Below are 19,833 nucleotides of genomic sequence, written 5' to 3' on the forward strand. Positions count from 1 at the left end.
CAATAAATCCGAGAATAACAAGAATAAATATAGAAATATACAGAAAAAATGTAGATTAAAATTTCGCGCCAATTTACCAGGCTGGCCAATCTAGCGTCTCTAATTTTAACTGCTCTTTCAATCACATGGGAGATTGCCCGCCCTGCAAGCTTGCAAGATTTGAGTTCGTGTCAGTTTCGTGTGCGTCGTGTGTACGTGTGATAACGAATAAGATTTTGTTTAATTGTGATTTTTTATAATACAGTGATACGTAGTCAAGATGATGATGGACTATTTTGTGACGAACAATTCCTTAGCACCCGCACCCATGGGTATACAAAGCACAGCGGGTGCTGTGCCCGTAAAAAATGATAAAGGTTAGGTTCAGTCCTTTCACTAAAGTAAATATTTCGCTAAACATAGAATAAGAATGTTAGAATCCTTATTACTCAAGATTTTAACACATTCTCTGAATACATAAATAAAAACGACTATTTAATCTTGTAAAAACAAAGTTTTAATAACGATAAGAGTATATGCAATTGTCAATTTGGTTCATGCTTCTAGTAGATATTAATATTTATATTAATTCACTGTATAATATATATCAGAATATTTAAAGATTTATTTTTCATTCACAGGAGAATTGTCCATGAAAAAGGTGAAGGTGCATCGTTATGTTTCTGGTAAGAGACCAGATTATGCAGCAGTGAGTTCAGACGAAGAGTCGGAAGAGGAGGACTTCCTCGAGAAGCGCGTACACAAGGGTTACGACGATGAGGCCATTGCTGATGTCACCACACACTCGTACTCAAAGACTAGAGACGAGGATGATCCACGTCTGCGAAGATTAACGCGACAGCAGAAAGAGGCACCGACCGAAGTACGTGTGGAAAGACACAGACACATCCATGAGCCCGAGCTAATTGAGGTCGAGTTGGAAAGATCGCGGGAGAGGGTCAAATTGGAGAGCTCTGACTCCTCGGAGGACGAAGAGCTATCAGATTCTGAGATAGAAAAACGACGAGAGGCACTGAAACAACGAGTATTATCCAAGAAGGAAACGGAAGAAGAGCTGATACAGGACGAGGAGGAAGAGAAATCGGGCGGGAGTTCAGACGAGAGTACGGATTATGAAGAATATACCGATTCCGAAGAAGAAATCGGGCCGCGATTGAAGCCCGTGTTCGTTCGCAAAAAGGACAGAATCACAGTGATGGAGAAAGAGAAAGAAGCGGTTCGGCAGAAACAAGCGGAAGTTGAGACTAGGAAGATGGCTGAGGAACGAAAGAGAGAGACCCTGAGGATGGTAGAAGAGTCTGTGCGAAAAGAGACGCAGACGGGCAGCAAGGCTAATATCGATCAGGAGAGCAAGCTGAACGACGTTTGTACAGATGACGAAAACGATGAGGTGGAATACGAGGCGTGGAAGCTACGCGAGCTGAAGAGGATCAAGCGTGATCGCGAGGAGAGGGAGCAGCTGGAGAAGGAACACTTGGAGATCGACCGTATCCGTACCATGACCGAGGAGGACCGAAGGCAGGAGGCGCGATTGAATCCGAAAGTCATCACCAATAAAGCGGCGAAAGGCAAATACAAGTTCCTGCAGAAATATTATCATCGCGGTGCGTTCTACTTGGACAAAGACGATTCCATATTGAAACGCGACTTCTCCGGCGCAACTTTGGAAGATCATTTCGATAAGACAATCCTGCCCAAAGTCATGCAGGTGAAGAACTTCGGGCGCAGTGGCAGAACCAAATATACTCACTTGGTGGATCAAGACACCACGCAGTTTGATTCACCTTGGATATCAGAGACGGCTCAGAATCTTAAGTTCCACAATAATCAAGCAGCAGGGATGAAACAGGTCTTCGATCGGCCTTCTTTGAATAAAAGAAAAACTGAGAATTGAATGCTTTTGCTGATATTCACATATGTCTTTGGTTTTTTCGTTTTATTCGGAAAATAATATCGATACGTCTATAAATATAAATATATTTCAATTATTTCATATTGCTAAAATATATATAATTTATATATACGAAATATAAACGACATTATATAAATTATAATGAATTACGTGAGTTTGTTTATTATATTTACCTTTTTCACAAATGCAATAACATTATTTGTACAGTTAAACTTTGTACAGAGCATAAAATATTTATACTTTATATATATTAAATATATTTACTTAAAAAGAAATAATTTTACTTATGTGAAAAGAATACATATATTTTTTATTCATGCAATTATTTAAAATTAAAAATGTATGTAAACTTTTATTACAGTTCTCAGGTAAATTCACTCACTTTCGTATTATCATTTCGATTATCATTTCGTGACTTTAGTTATTCACCGGGTGACTTGTCCACCTTGTTCTAGGCTAATATTTCATGTGTCGTACAAGCTTTGTCGGACGTTTAAAATTCTGTACAGAATTTTTAGGGATCCTAAAACTTCTCCATCTGATAGCCAATTAATACGTCCGACAAAGCTTATGTCGTACGACACATGAAATATTAGCCTTGTACTAACGAGCTAACTGCCGATCGGTCGCGGCGCGGTCGGTCGTGCGGTCTGGTGGTCCGGAGGGCAGGACACTAGGAGCCTTTTTTTTGGACGTGAGGAGAAAAAAATGCTATTACGCACCCCCGGTCGCCCAACGGTTACTGGAACCGCCGACCGACACGGGGAGTGTGGGACTCTCCCATGACCCATGCTGGCCATTGGGCATACCCACTAAAAAACCCCTCCGGATGTACATCCTCCGACACTGGGTTAGCCCACCGGGGAATTGCCGTAAGCAAACAACCCAGCGGGCCAAACCAGCCGCGTCCAGGGTTAGTGTCCGACTCCGAGAGGAGGGAACGGTAGGAGTCCTCCCCCAGGGAGCGCCCTGGAAGGACGGCGTACACCGGGAGCGCCCGTTGACTGTACGGAGAGATCGGGAGCACCCGATCTACGACGGGAACCAGGAGGCGGAGTTTCGCCCGGGAGCACCCAGGCGAAGAGCTGCACCCCGGGAGCACCCGGACTGAGTACGGGAGCGCCCGACTAGAAAGCGGTTTAGGAATGTCGGAGAGGATGTGCTCGGCTGAGAGGATCGGAAGCCCAGATGTCTTCTTCTTCTTCGTGTTAATGGCGCAGTTCCATGAACTGAATCGGCCATGCCGAGCCAATAGTCGTTACGGAAGCCCAGATGTCTATACTAAGCTTTAAGGGGAAGCTGGAGTTGCTAGTGAACTATTTTTTCACTATAGCGATGGTAATTGCAGTTTCGAAATTCTCTTTATCGCTTTGCAGAATAAAAAATCCTTTTCCACAAATGAAGTATAGATAGAAAGAAAGCCCGCTCTACAGGACTTTATATTCAAAATGGGAAAAAGTTAGAAAAGACAAATGCAAGTTTCTAACTTTTTTCTATTTTGAATATAAAGTCCTGTAGAGCGGGCTTTCTTTCTATCTATACTTCATTTGTGGAAAAGGATTTTTTATTCTGCACAAGCGATAAAGAGAATTTTCGAAACTGCAATTACCATCGCTATAGTGAAAAAATAGTTCACTAGCAACTTCAGCTTCCCCTTAAAGCTTAGTATAGACATCTGGGATCGGAACGGCCAGATCCCGACGGCTTATATACCTCACTCGGCGGTCGCGCCGGCGCAGTGACGTCACGTCGGCCGTAGTGGCGTAGCCGCAGGGCGCGGAGTATTAAATTGAAAATTAAAAGTGTACTTTAGATTATTACTATTTATTGATAATTAAGAAATTATTGAACATAAACACTGTAAGCTATTACATACGAAAATTTATTATTCACAATAATTTTATGAATATAACAGTTATAGTTATAGCACAAAAAGACTTTTATATACAACTTTTATATACCAAGATTTATAAAACTTTCTTTAAATGTGATAAAATAAATAATTAAGAATTTTCTTAACATTAAAGCTTAACTTTTTCAAATTCTTATTATAAATACAATTTTAGTATTTACATTTTAATGTTAAGAGACTTCTTAATTATTTAGGATAATGTATTAGGTGTTTTTAATATTTAGAAGGTTACTTTAAAAAGTTAATTATTTAAATAGGTTATTCTTCTTCTCTGTTTTTAATATGTAACACGTTACTTTAATATTTAATCAATTACTTTAATATTTATAATATGGTTTGTAGTTTATTACTGTTTACAAACTTCAATTTCCCGCTATTAATTTACTTGGCACTGCACTGCACTGCATTGGTTCGGCATGGCCGATTCAGTTCATGGAACTGCGCGCCATTAACACGAAGAAGAAGAATCGTCTATTGGTGTATTCTGCTGCTGCGAGACTTTGCCCAAAAAAGCTACAGTTGTTTGAAATAATGCTTGCGTTAAGAGATTACGGTAGCAGTGATGAGAATAGTGAGCCGGAAAATGAAAACGCTACCAGCGAAAACAAGGTTGAAAGTGCCGACACGAATAACAGTTTATTGTCCGAACCAGTCATAAACAAATCGACGACTCTACTTAACCTACAAATTTGTTCCGCTCCAGAAGTCGTACCTATTGTAAGTATTTTTAATTATGCGATTTTTGTGCTGAGAACTTACTTGCTGTTTTGCTGTTTATTATCATCAATAAGCAATTATTATCATCACTTCAGACATATTTCTTTTAACAAAAAGAACAAGACTAACGCATTGACTGTGCTTTATTTAGGGAACGGAATTATGTGTAAAACATGTAGATTCTACCACAAAAGAAGTTATGCATAATCCAAAATACGAGGAACTGTTCGCACCGGAAGTGGGACCAGAAAATCCGTTTAAAACGCAACAGCAGCGAGCAGTGAAAAATATATTATCCGGCTATGTGGAGCGTGCACACATCAGCGAATTCCAGTTTGAGAATCAAAGAAGAACGTTTGCTAGTTATGGTAATTTATGGTGAAATTTATGTCTGTAATTAATAAAGCAATTACCTGAGAATTGGAATTAAATAAATTAATCCAAGTGAATTATTAAGTAAATCAACATTTAAATCTGTATCTTTATCTTCCTAGGATACGCACTAGATCCAACTGTGGACGGTAGCACGGATGAAGGTAAAGTAATGATTGGCGCAAAAGAAGCCGCTGAAGAATCTGGTGGCAAGACTGTCTTCGAGAATGTTGCCTTGAGGCCTTCGGACAAAAGAAAGAGACACCGAAATAACGATCCAACGGATATAGAAGGCTTTCTAGGACCGTGGGGCGGATACGTGGACGAAAAACGGGTTATAAAGCCCAGCGAGGAAGAAGCTGCCGAACTGGAGGAAATACTGGCGAAACGAAATAAGCGGGGAAAGCAGACGGAAGAGAAACCGTTGGAGGAGAAGACAGTGTTACACAGTAAAGATTTCATTTCATATATCATTGCAAAAGAATGTTAATTTTATTTTAATGAAAAAAACTGGAGGTGTGGAATTTCCTCGTAACATTTCGACATTTTATTCGTTGCAGTCAAAGACAGCGTGGATTATCAAGGACGTTCGTTCTTACACGCGCCTCAGGACGTGGGTGTGAATCTCCGATCGGAATCTCCACCCGATCGTTGTTTCTTACCGAAGGCGCAAATTCATACGTGGGAGGGTCACACGAAAGGCATTTCACAGATTCGATGGTTCCCCCATACCGCTCATTTATTGTTATCTTGCAGCATGGATTGCAGAGTGAAGGTATTTGCATTGACAATCTAATCCTTTGGAAGTTAAATCGATAACATGACATTAATAAAAAATTACTTGCAAACTTATATTTTACGCTATCTTGCAGTTGTGGGAAGTATACAAGGACAGGAGATGCGTCCGTACGTATTATGGACATCGTCAAGCGGTACGCGACATAAGTTTCGACAACGACGGCAAGCGATTCCTATCGGCAGCCTACGATCGTTACGTAAAACTGTGGGATACGGAAACGGGAGCTTGCATTAGTCGCTTCACGAGCAGGAAAATTCCGTACTGTGCCAAATTCAATCCCGACCCGGACAAACAGCATCTCTTTGTGGCCGGCACCAGCGATAAAAAAATTATCTGTGTAAGTATTGTTACGTCAAGCACGCTGTAATCCAGTTTCGTAACATTTCTCAAAATGCGATAGTATAATTTCAGCATAAGCTACAAGTCACCATAATGTGATATTTTATTATATATATATATTTATGTTTTACAGTGGGATATACGTTCCGGGGAAATAACGCAGGAATACGATAGACATTTAGGCGCCGTAAACACTATAACATTCGTAGACGAAAATCGTAGATTTGTTACGACCTCCGACGATAAGAGCCTGCGCGTTTGGGAATGGTACGTTTTCGTTTTGATGCTCGTAGGAGATCATTTTATATGAAATGGAATCGATATTAATAATAAACTTCTTTTTCACACAGGGACATTCCGGTGGACATGAAATATATAGCTGATCCATCTATGCATTCGATGCCAGCGGTAACACCGTCGCGAAATCAGAAATGGCTCGCCTGTCAGAGTATGGATAACAAGATAGTCATATTTTCTGCATTGAACAGATTCAAGATGAATCGGAAAAAGACTTTCACGGGTCACATGGTCGCTGGATATGCGTGCGGTTTAGATTTCTCCCCAGACATGAGGTAATTTCTTTCTCAATTATGAGAAACGGTATCATAATTCACGTAAATAATTTTAATAAATAGTCCTTGTGTGCGTTTTGTGCAAAATACTAAAAGTCTTCTTACTTCAGCTATCTAGTATCGGGCGACGCGGACGGTAAATGCTACATATGGGATTGGAAGACAACAAAATTGTATAAAAAGTGGAAGGCGCACGACGGAGTGTGCATCGATGTGCTCTGGCATCCGCACGAGCCTTCCAGACTTGCCACAGCCGGATGGGACGGCAAGATCAAGTATTGGGATTAACGGACACGAACACGGCATAGCTGTATATATATATTGTAAAGAAGAAAAAGAAAGGATGAATGATGCATGGACGCGAGGCAGTGTGTATATAAGTATTTTTATATGTTGTAGACTAAATATTTCAAATTGACTATTTTAATCAGGAAGGCTCTACTCTTTTACATTTTTCGGTCCTGTCGATTCCTCGACCATTTCCTTGCTAAGGCTCCTTATTCTTTTGTCATTGCGATAAATATATTGAATAACCGCGTTTGATTATTTCAGTATTACTCGAGACGTTGCCTCACAAATGCAAAATCACAAGGCGCGATAATGACGCGATGCACACAAACGCATAATAATCGAACTCTATTCATCGAACGACACGCGTATTCTCCGATTGTTCAACGCACCACTTTCAATCCCCCGATGCTGATGAGTTAGCAACCATGCTTGCCCGTACATGGCGTAAAAATCAATAGCGCGCGTGTCACGATGCTCGTACATACGTACTGCTCGTGCTCTCCGCTGCGATCGCTCTCGTATCCTCATCCCGGTCACGGAATTGCCCGGAACCAACGTTGTCGAATCTACTGCACGTGCCTAATAGAGTGTCTCACTCATGAAATTACTCGTAAATCGTGAACGTTACGCAGATGGGGGAGGTATCCGTCAAGAGTAGACGTAGCGTTCATTACAGAGCAACTTAGCGGAGGGTGAGTCGTTTCTGTTTACATGCGCATCGCATTACACAGAACAGATTTGATTAGTAATTAAGCGGATATCTTGATTAATCGTCGTTCCGACAAATCTTGATGGAAGATCAATTATCGATTAAGAGAATAACATATGTTTTACGCATCGCGAGTGGGAGATGCATACGTAGTAGACGATACGTAAGACACACGTACCGTGTAAAACGCGAAATTGCATGCTGATTATTGCAATTTTGGACCTTGATAAAAGAAGTATCGCACAATTAGGAACGTTAGATACGTGAAAAGGCGTTTCGCACAGCCCCGGGGATGATGGATGGACCCGGATTAGGATACTCGTACCATCTTCCATCCGCAGGCTGGAATCTCAAGGTCAGAAATGCACTGTCGCAGTTTAGCGACTTGTTCAGCGAATTTAACAAGTATATCGCGCCAGCATATCATCATGATCGTTGCGAGAGGTATGTGTCACTGTCTGGAAATCGTCGAAAAATTGTGTGAAAAGGTAATAAATATTTTAAACAATGGTTCTATTAATTCTATTATATTAATTCTATAATTAATTTAATTCTATAATTAATTCTATCGTTATTCGTTATTTCTGTAATACCAATACAGAAGAAAACGATTCTTTTTATAAAATTGACAAAATTCACGATGCTTATATATTTGTATCATAAAATGCTGTCATGTTTTCCTTTTCGTTGATATATATATTTATTACTTTTTCGCAATAAATGTACATAAACTTATTTGCTATTGCGTGCGATACAAACTCGTACATGTTAATTCGCATATCGTTAACATAAGCCGGCTATTTCTGTACAGATCTGTGCAGATGCGACTGTATTCGATGCACAAGAGGGAATTCGTTATGGTGTTTGTCGCCTTTTTCGCGTGTTTCGGATTGGCAGTATTCATCGGCCTTGCCGGTAAATAGCAATAATTTCCTAATTACTCTGAAATAAACGAAGCTATCTGAATATCGACGAAGTGCAGTGTTACGTTAACGTTTTTTCTAGGGCCGCCCATAACGTCGACCAGCGAGCAGAAAGCGCATCTGAATGGCAGCGAGATGGCTACCGGTCCGTTCATCATGAAGACCCCCCTGCTGTCCACGTACAGCCAGCAATTATGGGTAATCGCCAAGCTATCGACATCGAATAACGACGGTAACGTATAATTTTTAATTATTTGAGCTAATAGCAAAACGTTTACGTGACATGAAGCATCGATGAACTAGAGGATCATTCTTCCGTGTCCTTTTACTGTAATTTTAACTTTCAACTTTTAATTTTTTTACTGTTAATGTTAATTCTTTGGCAAATTTTACGATTTACACTAATTATCAGTGACGACTTGTAGATGAAAGATACGACAAAGGATTCCAAGTTAGCGTCTCCATAGACGGTATCACCGCTGATCGCAAGCTCGTGTCCGTGTTACCGCCGGAAGCCGGACATAATCGGTAAGAGCGATCTCGTGATAATTTAACGAACTAAAATATGTAGCGGAGAAAATAATGTAGATTAATATTAGAATAATTAAGTAGATAAAAGTATGAGATACGCAGGAGAATAAAGAATCCTTATTGCTTTCCAGAACTAGACATTTAAAGTGCGAGAGACAATCCTGCGAAGAATTGGTCGTCGCTCATCTCGGATTCCTCGATTACAGCTACTACATAATCACCGTTCGCTTTCACGGGCTCGAGAGCTTCCATCAACGATACACGATACGGGAACTCACATTCTACGTCAGTAAGCACTGCACGAAATGATCAAACGCGACACGAATCGCGGGACTCGAGAGTGCAGATCCGTGTTTTCTTTACGTTTCCTTCATCTTTTTTCTGTTCACAGTTTAAGAACTACAATCCGGCGTTCACGCAGATCGAGATCTGGTTCCGATTGATCTTCTTGCTGACCACGTTTGGAATGATGGTAATTCACGAGTACAGACTTAAATGACGCAGAAAGAGAAATATTATTTAAATATTAAATGTTAAATTAATCAATCCACGGTTTCGTTGATCGAAGACTCGCGCAATGAGTCCCGTTTTCTTTCTCTTTCGTGGAGAATTAAAGCCCATTCTAGGAGCTGAGAGGAAAACTTACTGCTTTTCAGTGCTGGTTCGGCCATTCGCTTAGAAAGTTTCCGTTGCACGATTGGTCGATAGAGCAAAAGTGGATCTCCATACTTCTTCCACTGCTGATTTTGTACAACAGTAAGTCTCCGCGATTTCATTACCTCGTCGATAATATTTATTGATTTCTTTCGACATCTCGCTGAGATTTACACTCGAATTCAAACAGATCCGCTCTTTCCCATGACGTTCCTGGTGAATTCCTGGGTGCCCGGTATGCTAGACGCGATTCTACAAACCACCTTCCTGTGCGCCATCCTCATGTTTTGGCTTTGCGTCTATCACGGTCTCAGACAGGTATCTTTATTGCGTACGTAAACGTCGTTGCTTGTCCGAGTCCAATAAATGTTTATTTTATGTGTTTAGAATGAGAGACGACTCATCACGTTTTACCTGCCCAAGCTTCTAGTAGTAGGCATGCTGTGGGGCGCGGCGTTGACCCTCGCTACGTGGCTTCGTTGTACCGAGCTGGAGGATCCTACTTACAATTACGTTCTGGACACGTCGAATTATTACGTAAGTGTAAACTGCGTTTAAAATGACGAATCGCAGCTGACTTGCCAGGGCCAATCGCATACCTGGAGGACGGGGTTAAAGTGCAAGTCTTCCGGGCACTCAAACAGCATTGGCACACCCCAGTCACATTTGTAGAACTGAAATCATCATAAGAGGGTCGAGAGAGCAGAAAATGTTCTCTCTCTCTCTCTCTCTCTCTTTTTGTCGATTCTCCAAAAAATTACTCTCACGAGAAAACTTACCAAGCTGCAGTTGGTCGAGTGCGGTAGCAACGCGAGATGTCCGCGATGCGCGAAACCGGCGCACGGATTTTCTTCTCTCGTTTTGGACGCAGTCGCATTTCTCACCACATCGATCTTCAGTTTCACTTCGCACATCGCCTCGGCCTCGGGATCGTACTCGTGTACCTGGTAACTTCGATTATTCTCCTCGTAGCTCGCTGCTTCTTCCGGTAACGGCGGACATAACAGCCGCATTGTGCAGCTTACTTGCAGCGGTTCGGAGTCGCTGTATTCCGCAATGTCACGCCGCAACTCCGTTGGACATTCGACGATTGTGTACAACCCGGCAATCCTCAGCGAAACATGTAGCATAATGATGCCAATCGCTAATCGGCAAAAAAATAATTACTTACATTCTTTCGTTCTTTTATTAACGTGCGCAAAGTGCATTTAAAAACGTTTTCATCATTCGTGTACCACACTATTCTCTCGAAGGCTCAATAAGCACTTACCGAGTCTCATTTTCACAGACGTAGATGTGCTAAGGCAAATATTAAATTTTATTGCGCCGCTCGCACCTATCGTTTCGTCGCAATCTTGTTAAATCTCTGTCTCGGGACAGCTGTTGGATCGCAACTGTCCCATCACGATGCAGTACTGATGTAAATAATTCTCCAACGGTCGTGACGCGTCTCTCTCATGTTGTACTTCGAGTTTACCAGTCGGCAGTCTTTATTTGGCGTCATGTCGAAAGCGGTACAGAAATCGGAACTGGTCTACTGAAAAAAGAGGAGGCGCAGCTCGAGACCGACAATCGAGACGCGCAATCTCGTGTCTTTTATAATCAGAAGAGATGTGTAGGTGTACGTTGCACGCGTATAGAATTTCTTAATCTGTTTCCAGGGCTTCAAGGTGTTCTTCTTCACGGTAGGCGGTTTCTACATCGCATATCTGCTGCTTCTCATATTAAGGGCGTACAGCGAACTACGATCCATGCCGTACTTTGGTAAGTATTTGGATAATTCCTCGAAGCTCGAAGTAGACGAAAAAAAAATCATCCACTCTGCGAGAATATTCTGATAACAGTCTGGAATGCAATTCATTTTTCAGATCTTCGCCTTCGATTTCTGACGCTGCTCGCCGCGGTGGTTGCTGGCGTTTGCAGTTTGGTCACCGCCCGACAATTCGGTGCCGGTGTGTTGGAGGATAGTTTTGCGTCCCGCCTGTCCACTTACTATCGCACATCCGCGCAGTTTATGGCTCTTTACGGTCTTCTCAATTTCTACCTGTACACGATGGCGTATGTTTACGCGCCCGCACTCCAACAAGTCTACGGACAGCGTGAGTATCCCAAAGAAATTTGCCGTCTACGTCGATGTTAAATTTTACATTTCATTAATTTACAGACTCCTCGATAACGAAGGATAATCCTGCGCTATCAATGTTCAACGACTCGGAGGAGGAGGTCATTTTTGGATCCGATGAGGACAGTCGGCGACCATTGACCCGCATCCCGCGAAACACGGAGGACAGCGACTGAGAGGGCCTTAAGAAAAAAGACTTTTAACACATCCACGCATTCGCGAATTGCGAATCGACGGACAGAATCGTCAACCGAAGAAATAAGAGACAACTTGTGAACATTTCCAGTCTTCGCACTCGCAGTCGTACTGCCGTCATCAAGAAGCTGTGAAAAGAAAAGTGAGTTCGAGTTGCGTTTATAAATAATCGAAGAATCAAGTGTTAATTTGAGATTTGAGGAACCTTGCCGCATTTACGCAGAATTCAAGGCAAAGATGCGCATAACTGTACATAACTGTATAAATATAATAATGTGAATTTATGTATTGTATATCGCATATACGTAGAAATAACATGAATACTATCAGTCAGTTTTAGTTGCGTTTTTCTGCACTTTATAACGCGGAAAGTCGATGAACAAGAAATAGGAGCCAAGATATTGCGTTATGTTGAATACTTATAAGAAATTACGATAGTTTTTATACGAGATGTATTTGAGTGCGTTTGGTATGGCAAGTTTAATACAAACTAGCTATAGCATGTATGTAACATTACTCTAATGAAACGTTATGTTTTGTTACACACAGGATAATATACGTAAGAAATATATGAGAGCACGCGCGTATGAACACTACGTTATAAATGCGCATTTTATACTTGAAAGATTACTACATTTAAAAAGATTTAAAAGAGATGGTTTTAAGAGCTCGCGATATCAGATTTATTTTGACTTCAATGAAAATATTATAAACGTATTGTATAAAAAATGTAATTTTCATAATCGTTCTTTTGTTTTCGTTTACGACAAACATGACGATTTGCGAGATAAACGATTATCCGTTTGCCGAAAGGCATGATATTATCTCCTCAATTAATAGCCATTTGTTATCACTGTTTGCATGTCTAAACAACGCTTATTATATAGCTAATAAAATATTATATGAATCCTTGGAACATTTATTTTCATCATCAACCTCGAGTATTATTATAGACCTGTAGATACTTACTAGATATTTACTGAATATTTTGTTCTGTGTGGGTATGCATAAAACAAGATATAGATTCATATTATGATAATGTAATTTGTGAGCAACTGAAAAGCGATGAAGAGAATGTCAGATTCCTATTCATACAGCAAATTGTATTGCCCACTGACGAAATCTAGCAACTGATGTTTCCTTCGCAGGCATAACACACAGTTCATAACACCGAACTTGTTTTCTCAAAACAAGAGGTAAGTCCGATATGTCGTGCGGCTTGCCAGTTTCCCTCGTATCTTATAGTATATAGCTATAACTTTCCGTGTGCAGACAACGTACTTGCAGACAGAAACTTGCGGTAAATATCATCAAATTTCATTTGTTTTCACAGATAGCTTTTCTCTTACATGTCTCTTGCTTTGATGTGATTTCTCTTCAGTTTAAAACTTTTTATTTCATACTATTACAGTTCGATTTTCATTATTCAAAATACGATTGGAAAAAAGCAGATAATATATTTTAATATATATACATACATATAATAATATTATTTGATATAAACAATTAATGTTCCATGTTTTGTCTACGAATAAAACAAGGAGTCATGTGACAATGTAATTTTTAAACGATTGGAAGATGAAGAAAGTATAGTTTTCCAGTCTAGTCAGATACACAAATATGAATTTAAATACCTGCTGATAAATCTAACAATTTGACTTCGTGGGTCGTATCACCTTACACGTTTTACAAAAGATTTGAAATAACTATTATCATGTTTTATTTCAGCAATATTATTTTTCTATTGCCATGGATATTAGAAACAACAGCTACCCACTTTTAAGAAGGACGGTGTCCGTTTCGAATCAGTGCAGATACATATGTTATGGTTGTCCATTTGTAAAAGATTTGCTGATTAAGGAATTGTTCACCCGTGGCCTACTTTGGACACCGCATTTATACGATCATATCAGTGTGCAACATTTCATGCCATATGAAACTACTCGAAATATATTACTTCGGGTGTCTGTAAGATGCAGCCAGATGCAAAATCACTTCCAATTCATCGCCAAATTACCGAAAGCCAGACCGGAGGAGTCGAAACACAATCATTCGTTCCGGAACGAAGTGCTGTTCTATAGTATCAGGAAAAATTTCAGAAATAGAATATTTCCAAACTGTTACTTCGGCAATCATTCTCCGCTTAAATCTGCGCACCCGGTTGTCGTACTGGAGGATCTGACTAAGTGCGGTTTCGCGCCATTTGAACGTAAATTAAACAAGTCACGCCTGATAATCTGTGTGAAATTATTGGCAACATTCCATGCTAATACATACAGACTACAGAAGGAAAACAATAATATTTATGTATTTTCTCTTTTCGAAATATTGAAGAGGGAAAGTAAAAAAGAAAGGATCGAACAACGGAAGGAAAGAGTCAGGTATTACAGCTCTTTTTGTCATAACGTATTTCATGTGTTTTATAACAACATATTCTATGTGTTATACGATAAGAATATAATAAATCCAAATAAAGAGTATAAACTATTATACAGGGTGTCCCGGGTTTTAACCGACAAACTGCGGGAGCATATTCTACTAGTGGAAATAAGAAAAAATTCTTATATCGAGTTTGCTTAGAAATGCTTTATTACAAAGTTATAAACCAATATTGAAAAGAAATATGAGATAAGTAACAACGGAACATAGTGTAGAATTTGCAAGGTCGAAGATGTTTATGTTATGTGTATTCACATGTATTCATGTTCACTATGTTGAAACGATTCAGTATGATTGTTACTTTCACAACAGTAGCTGTTAGATTTCAATCGTCGTGTCAACTAGCAATTACTATCAGAATGCCAAAAGTGTTTTCAGATGAGGAATACACTGATATTCATTTCGTGTACGGATTCTGTGACGGAAATGCACGAGCTGCCGTACGAGAGTATCAACGTAGATTTCCTAACAGGAGAGTACCAGATAGATTTAAAGCAACGAATTACTAATTCAGTTACTGAGATGCAACAAAATTTTCAGGAATGTCGTACCGTAACAAATTCTGTACTACGTCGATGTCTAGCTTGTATCGATGTGCAAGGACAACATTTTGAAATGCGTCACTAAATCATTGCGTAGATAATTTTTATTTTTGTGAAAAAATCCGTTGTCACTTATCTGATATTTCTTTTCAATATTGGTTTATAACTTTGTAATAAAGCATTTCTAAGCAAACTCGATATAAGAATTTTTTCTTATTTCCACTAGTAGAATATGCTCCCGCAGTTTGTCGGTTAAAACCCGGGACACCCTGTATAAAGATGTATAAAATTTCTTTGATTTTGTTATTCGTAGGGTCTTTCTGAGTAGTACAATAATGTCCGAACTCGACAACGTTCTTAGAACAAAAATAAAGCGGAAACTGAAGAAAGTGGAACTGTTGAAGACGGATATCGCTTCGACTATTATTCATGGTTGTTTCACGCGATCCAACATATTTGTCAAATATGATGATCAGGGATGCCGTACAAAGTTGATCGATTTTCAAGCGATAAAATATGACTCGCCGTCAATCGATTTCGGCCGTATTTTTCTCACTAATCTGCCTAATGAACATAACGTATCAAAACTCGAAAATATGTTCAAGATCATACTGCACACTTATTTAGAGAAGTTAAAAAAAGACTATCCGCGGGTGATTTTTACGCTTGTGCGACAGGACATTGTACACAACATGATACTCTCATATATTAATCTGAACGATGAAGAGAAAGAAGCAATAGAAAATCATAAACCGATACTGCATATGCTTAATAAAATCGGCAGCTTTGATTGAAACCGTTTTTGACCACGTTTATTTCTTGTGAATCTGACATTTATTGTTTACGGAGAATATATGCAAAGTTTTTATTGACACTGCATTCTTGCTAAGGTAACCCATTTGGAATTTAGTACTTTGACTAATTTCGTGCCAAAATACAAGTCAATAAAATTATGTTCACGTTAAACCAAGTTTTTTTCAGATATGTAGTAAACGCTAATCACAATAGAACTTTAAGTAGACGATTTGTCAGAACTTTTATAGAAAAAGTGATAACATCAGAATTTGTAGAGAATATATAAAAAATATGAAATTAGCATAAGCAAACTATTAACTAAATATTAATATTTATTATTAATTAATGTTGTTTGATGTTACATACTGATGTAAAAGCTTTCTATTTTCAGTATATATTCTGTACTGATTCTGATAGCATCATACGTGACAAGCACGTCATTACGACGTCACTACTATATCTTGTGCACGTCTACCCGACGTGCTTGCGACTTCTGTGCAAGCAGGGGAATATTAGAACAATAGATCTTTTGCATTTTGCTCCAACTCTATTCACACGAGAGCCGATTTTACGATATTGTCGCGAGATTCAACCGTGGTATTTTCTAGTTCAGCCAATATATTTTGTTAATGCAAAATGAAAATGGACAAATACAAATACGCTTATTTCTATGCACGATGTTATCGGCGTTTCAAACAAATAAATGCTTCACTGAATATGTATGGAGAACATTTAGCAGAGAATCATCCTCCGCAAAACCGGATAAAGTTAGAAATATGAAATTATATATATACACATATATATATATAAACTTATTCTGTCAATTATTCTTTCAATTCAATTGTTCTAGATTCTATTTTTAATACTTGTAACGAACATTCTCACAATTATAACTTTGCTTTTGATTTTTACCAATTATGTTATCTTATTGAACTTAATAAACTTTAATCTTTCAATGCATACTATATGATAAGAGTTTTATTGTTTATTAATCCTTTTTATTTTAACAATTTTTTGCAAGTGCGAGGTTCGATTTGTATATTCGATATATTTATATGAATAAGATTTATCTACTAAAGCTCGATAGATCCTTATAGATCTATCTACCTATCGGAACAAAAAAACAAAACGAAGCGACACATATGTATTTGGAATATATATTAAAGCGCGATAATGCTTGTATTTAGGTAACCGTTTACAAACATTAGTTCTACAAACCTTTTCAAGCTTTAATATGTCATTTCCATTAGACAGATTAGTAATCAAAATGCAGTCGAAATCGATCACCGATGAATCTAACATTACTGCTTTAAAATTGATAAATTTTAGTTTTGTTTTGTTAGTCTCATCATTTGTAGAATATTTTATTGCTCTTATTATTAAATTCTGCAGAAGGTTGCTCTGTGAGCAGCAAAATCGGAAGATTTTACTAGTTGTGTGTTAAAGAAATTGAGCCTTTATTACGAAATAATTTATACATTGAACATATTCTAGAGAAGATTATTTCTAAATTAATACATGATACGCGTTGGATATTTCTGATGTTGATAAATCTTCAATTCAAACATTGCAGAAGCAATTTAAGATGTGAGAAGGATAGAAATAAAGTACGCAACGACAATTGCCATTCAATGTATGGTTTTATATCATAATGTTATTACAGAAATGGTATTTCATAATAATTAAAAGTAATAGTAGTTTTATTGATGAATCACTCGTGCGGGTGCGCTGACGGATTGACCTTATTGCGCCACCGCCTTTCGGGATGTCGACGTTCACGTCAATCGACGAGCGCACACGTATTTTTTTTTCTTTTGTTCAATTACATTTTCTTTTTGCATCAAATCTTCCCTTTTTTCTTTTCTCGTCATTATCATTATTATCATCATACATAATGGAAAAAAATGTTACATTTGTACAGCCATCATATACATGTTACATTTAGAATACCGTTAATCCATTATCCACTTTTTTGTCTCGTTAAACGTGTGTGTATGGAGAGAGTATCATGTGTGTCTCCTTTTCTTTTTCCTTTCGGTGTGTATGTACGTGTATATACGTGTATGTATATGTATATCTTGGCGTGTGAATATGCCTACTTAATGAGAGTGAAATGCTATTTAGTCTCAACACAAACTACACCAGCACGGCTCTCTGCATCGCACAGTCGATCGCTAGGAGGTGGATTTTCGATGAGAAATTTTGCCAAACTCACAAGTTTATCTTTTTACGTCGGAATAACGAATATACCCAGAATAACAATCGGAGAATCAAGTGTTGAAGGTAGAGAAACGTGAAATTTCAAGTATATATATGTACACGATTACGTTTTCAGCCTCCTGATAACGACCAATGTAGATTGCCCTACGTGCAATTTGTATCAAATCTAGAGTGTGACAAAGAGCGAAAGAGCGAGAGAGAGAGATAGGTGAGACAATAAATAAGATCTAAAAGTAGGTATTCTTCGCTGCGTACAAAAAAAAAAACAGATAAAACTCAAGCAAGACGAAAGCAATACACGTGTGTAATTATCATTAAACGATTAATTCAATACAATAATCGCTGCGTCTACTTAATCGTAAATACGTAGCCGTTTGCGCAGCACGAGAACGAATATTATTTATCACTATACTCAAGTATGTATAACTTTCCTTAATTGATTATATTTATAACATTATTTACTTTTTATTATTTCGATGCGCGGCGAACCGCTACCGAGACGATCCTACAAGATAATAACTCGATAGATCTCTAGTCCTCAGTGTCGTGTACGTGTGTCGGTGTAGTACGTGTGTATACGTGTAAAATGCAATTACATTGTCGCGGCTTTTTTTACCGAGAGAGAGAGAGGGAGAAAATAAAAATATAAATCGTACATTGAACCCGATAGACGGACAACGTGCACGGAAAATGACGCAACTGCCTCCGAATAATAGAATAATAAATAATCAATTGAACTACAAAATTGAAATACGGACGCACGATCGAACAAAAGTGAAAACGTATTTGTAGAACAATTCGTAGAACGAAACGAGATTGTCGCGCAAGCGGACGAGACGAAATGTGCACGATGGATTCACACACGAGATACGTAAAGAATCAATGAAAATTGTAGGACGTAAAGGTAAAAAATCAAATAAAATCGAAATCTGTTAATTGTAAAACGACTAAACGATCGATTACGACGATTTCGTGACACACTCCAATTGCTGTTTCTTCGAATCATCTGAATTCTATTAACGCATGCTGCCGATAATGTAAAGCAGAAAGGACCGATTGCAGACGTGTGACAAGTGATTGCGTGTGCTTATTCCACGTTACGCCGTCACCGCGAATACAGAATGCGAATAAACCGAGGAAAGTCGAACAAAACGGAAAAAAAAGAAAAAACTGACGACAGGCGAGTTGCTGCATTTGCCCAGTCTCGTTCGAACGAGAGAAAATTCGAGAATTTGGCGAGCGTGTGCGAATGTGGTTTTCCGTTTTCTTTTTTTTTTGTGTCATCATCACGATCGTGTTTTACCGTGTCTCGTAAAGTGGCGGGATAACGAAGAAGACAACGTCCGCGCTAGTTTTATTAACGCATTTACGGTAATGCCTCCGAGAAATGCTCTCTCGTTACGTCGTGTTTTCCGTTTTTCGCTTAAATGGTACAATGACGCGGTTTTTTTTCTCTTTATCTACTTGCACTGTTCTGCCTGTTTGTAAAAAACATTGTCGAAAATGATCCTTTTTTTTTCATCAATGGCTATTTCATCGTCTCTACGTTCTATACACTAATATACAAGTTATGTGGATTTTGCCTGCTTTTCTTCTTTTAACCGTTTCTTTCTAAATCCTGTATGCCTGTCCGTCCCACTTATCTAATTTATCTGCTAATATGGAGTACATTTGTTTGCGGCTGTATTTACTTGTCTTACTTCCCTCTGCATATATCGTGTGTCTCAGACAGCATCACTGGCCCGTACAACGTTGCGTCTTGCGTCGTGTCGCGCGCGTATCACCTCTC

The 19,833-nt window shown here is 38.8% G+C and overlaps 4 protein-coding genes across 5 annotated transcripts; all 4 read left to right on the forward strand.

The window, feature by feature from the left end:
• The first annotated feature begins 135 nt into the window (after window positions 1-135).
• LOC105287675 (microfibrillar-associated protein 1) lies at window positions 136-2,290 on the forward strand. The gene is made up of 2 exons (XM_011353374.3): window positions 136-356; window positions 621-2,290. Exons 1-2 carry the CDS (start codon window positions 260-262, stop codon window positions 1,892-1,894), a joined length of 1,371 nt encoding a protein of 456 aa, XP_011351676.1. The 5' UTR covers window positions 136-259; the 3' UTR covers window positions 1,895-2,290.
• A 1,951-nt stretch (window positions 2,291-4,241) lies between these two features.
• On the forward strand, window positions 4,242-7,053 carry LOC105287673 (pre-mRNA-processing factor 17). Its single transcript, XM_011353372.3, has 8 exons — window positions 4,242-4,541; window positions 4,693-4,909; window positions 5,036-5,362; window positions 5,474-5,688; window positions 5,786-6,049; window positions 6,185-6,318; window positions 6,402-6,623; window positions 6,734-7,053. Exons 1-8 carry the CDS (start codon window positions 4,257-4,259, stop codon window positions 6,909-6,911), a joined length of 1,842 nt encoding a protein of 613 aa, XP_011351674.1. The 5' UTR covers window positions 4,242-4,256; the 3' UTR covers window positions 6,912-7,053.
• A 149-nt stretch (window positions 7,054-7,202) lies between these two features.
• On the forward strand, window positions 7,203-12,952 carry LOC105287674 (transmembrane protein 181). 2 transcript variants are annotated; one of them, XM_011353373.3, is made up of 13 exons: window positions 7,203-7,606; window positions 7,874-8,067; window positions 8,435-8,538; window positions 8,629-8,778; window positions 8,972-9,074; window positions 9,209-9,362; window positions 9,469-9,549; window positions 9,734-9,833; window positions 9,922-10,049; window positions 10,119-10,268; window positions 11,393-11,495; window positions 11,600-11,830; window positions 11,896-12,029. In XM_011353373.3, exons 2-13 carry the CDS (start codon window positions 7,916-7,918, stop codon window positions 12,027-12,029), a joined length of 1,590 nt encoding a protein of 529 aa, XP_011351675.1. In that variant the 5' UTR covers window positions 7,203-7,606; window positions 7,874-7,915. The 2 variants fall into 2 exon arrangements, with proteins under 2 accessions (XP_011351675.1, XP_019889946.1); XM_020034387.1 differs by lacking the exon at window positions 7,203-7,606 and having other exon boundaries at window positions 7,916-8,067; window positions 11,896-12,952.
• Window positions 12,953-13,044: 92 nt separating this feature from the next.
• LOC105287671 lies at window positions 13,045-19,372 on the forward strand. The gene is made up of 3 exons (XM_011353371.3): window positions 13,045-13,348; window positions 13,777-14,429; window positions 15,343-19,372. The coding sequence occupies exons 2-3, from the start codon at window positions 13,798-13,800 to the stop codon at window positions 15,821-15,823; spliced, it is 1,113 nt and encodes a 370-aa protein (XP_011351673.1). The 5' UTR covers window positions 13,045-13,348; window positions 13,777-13,797; the 3' UTR covers window positions 15,824-19,372.
• The last annotated feature ends 461 nt before the right edge of the window (window positions 19,373-19,833 follow it).

This window comes from Ooceraea biroi, chromosome 5 (assembly GCF_003672135.1).
Source record: "Ooceraea biroi isolate clonal line C1 chromosome 5, Obir_v5.4, whole genome shotgun sequence".
In the NCBI taxonomy this organism is placed as follows: Eukaryota; Metazoa; Arthropoda; class Insecta; order Hymenoptera; family Formicidae; genus Ooceraea; species Ooceraea biroi.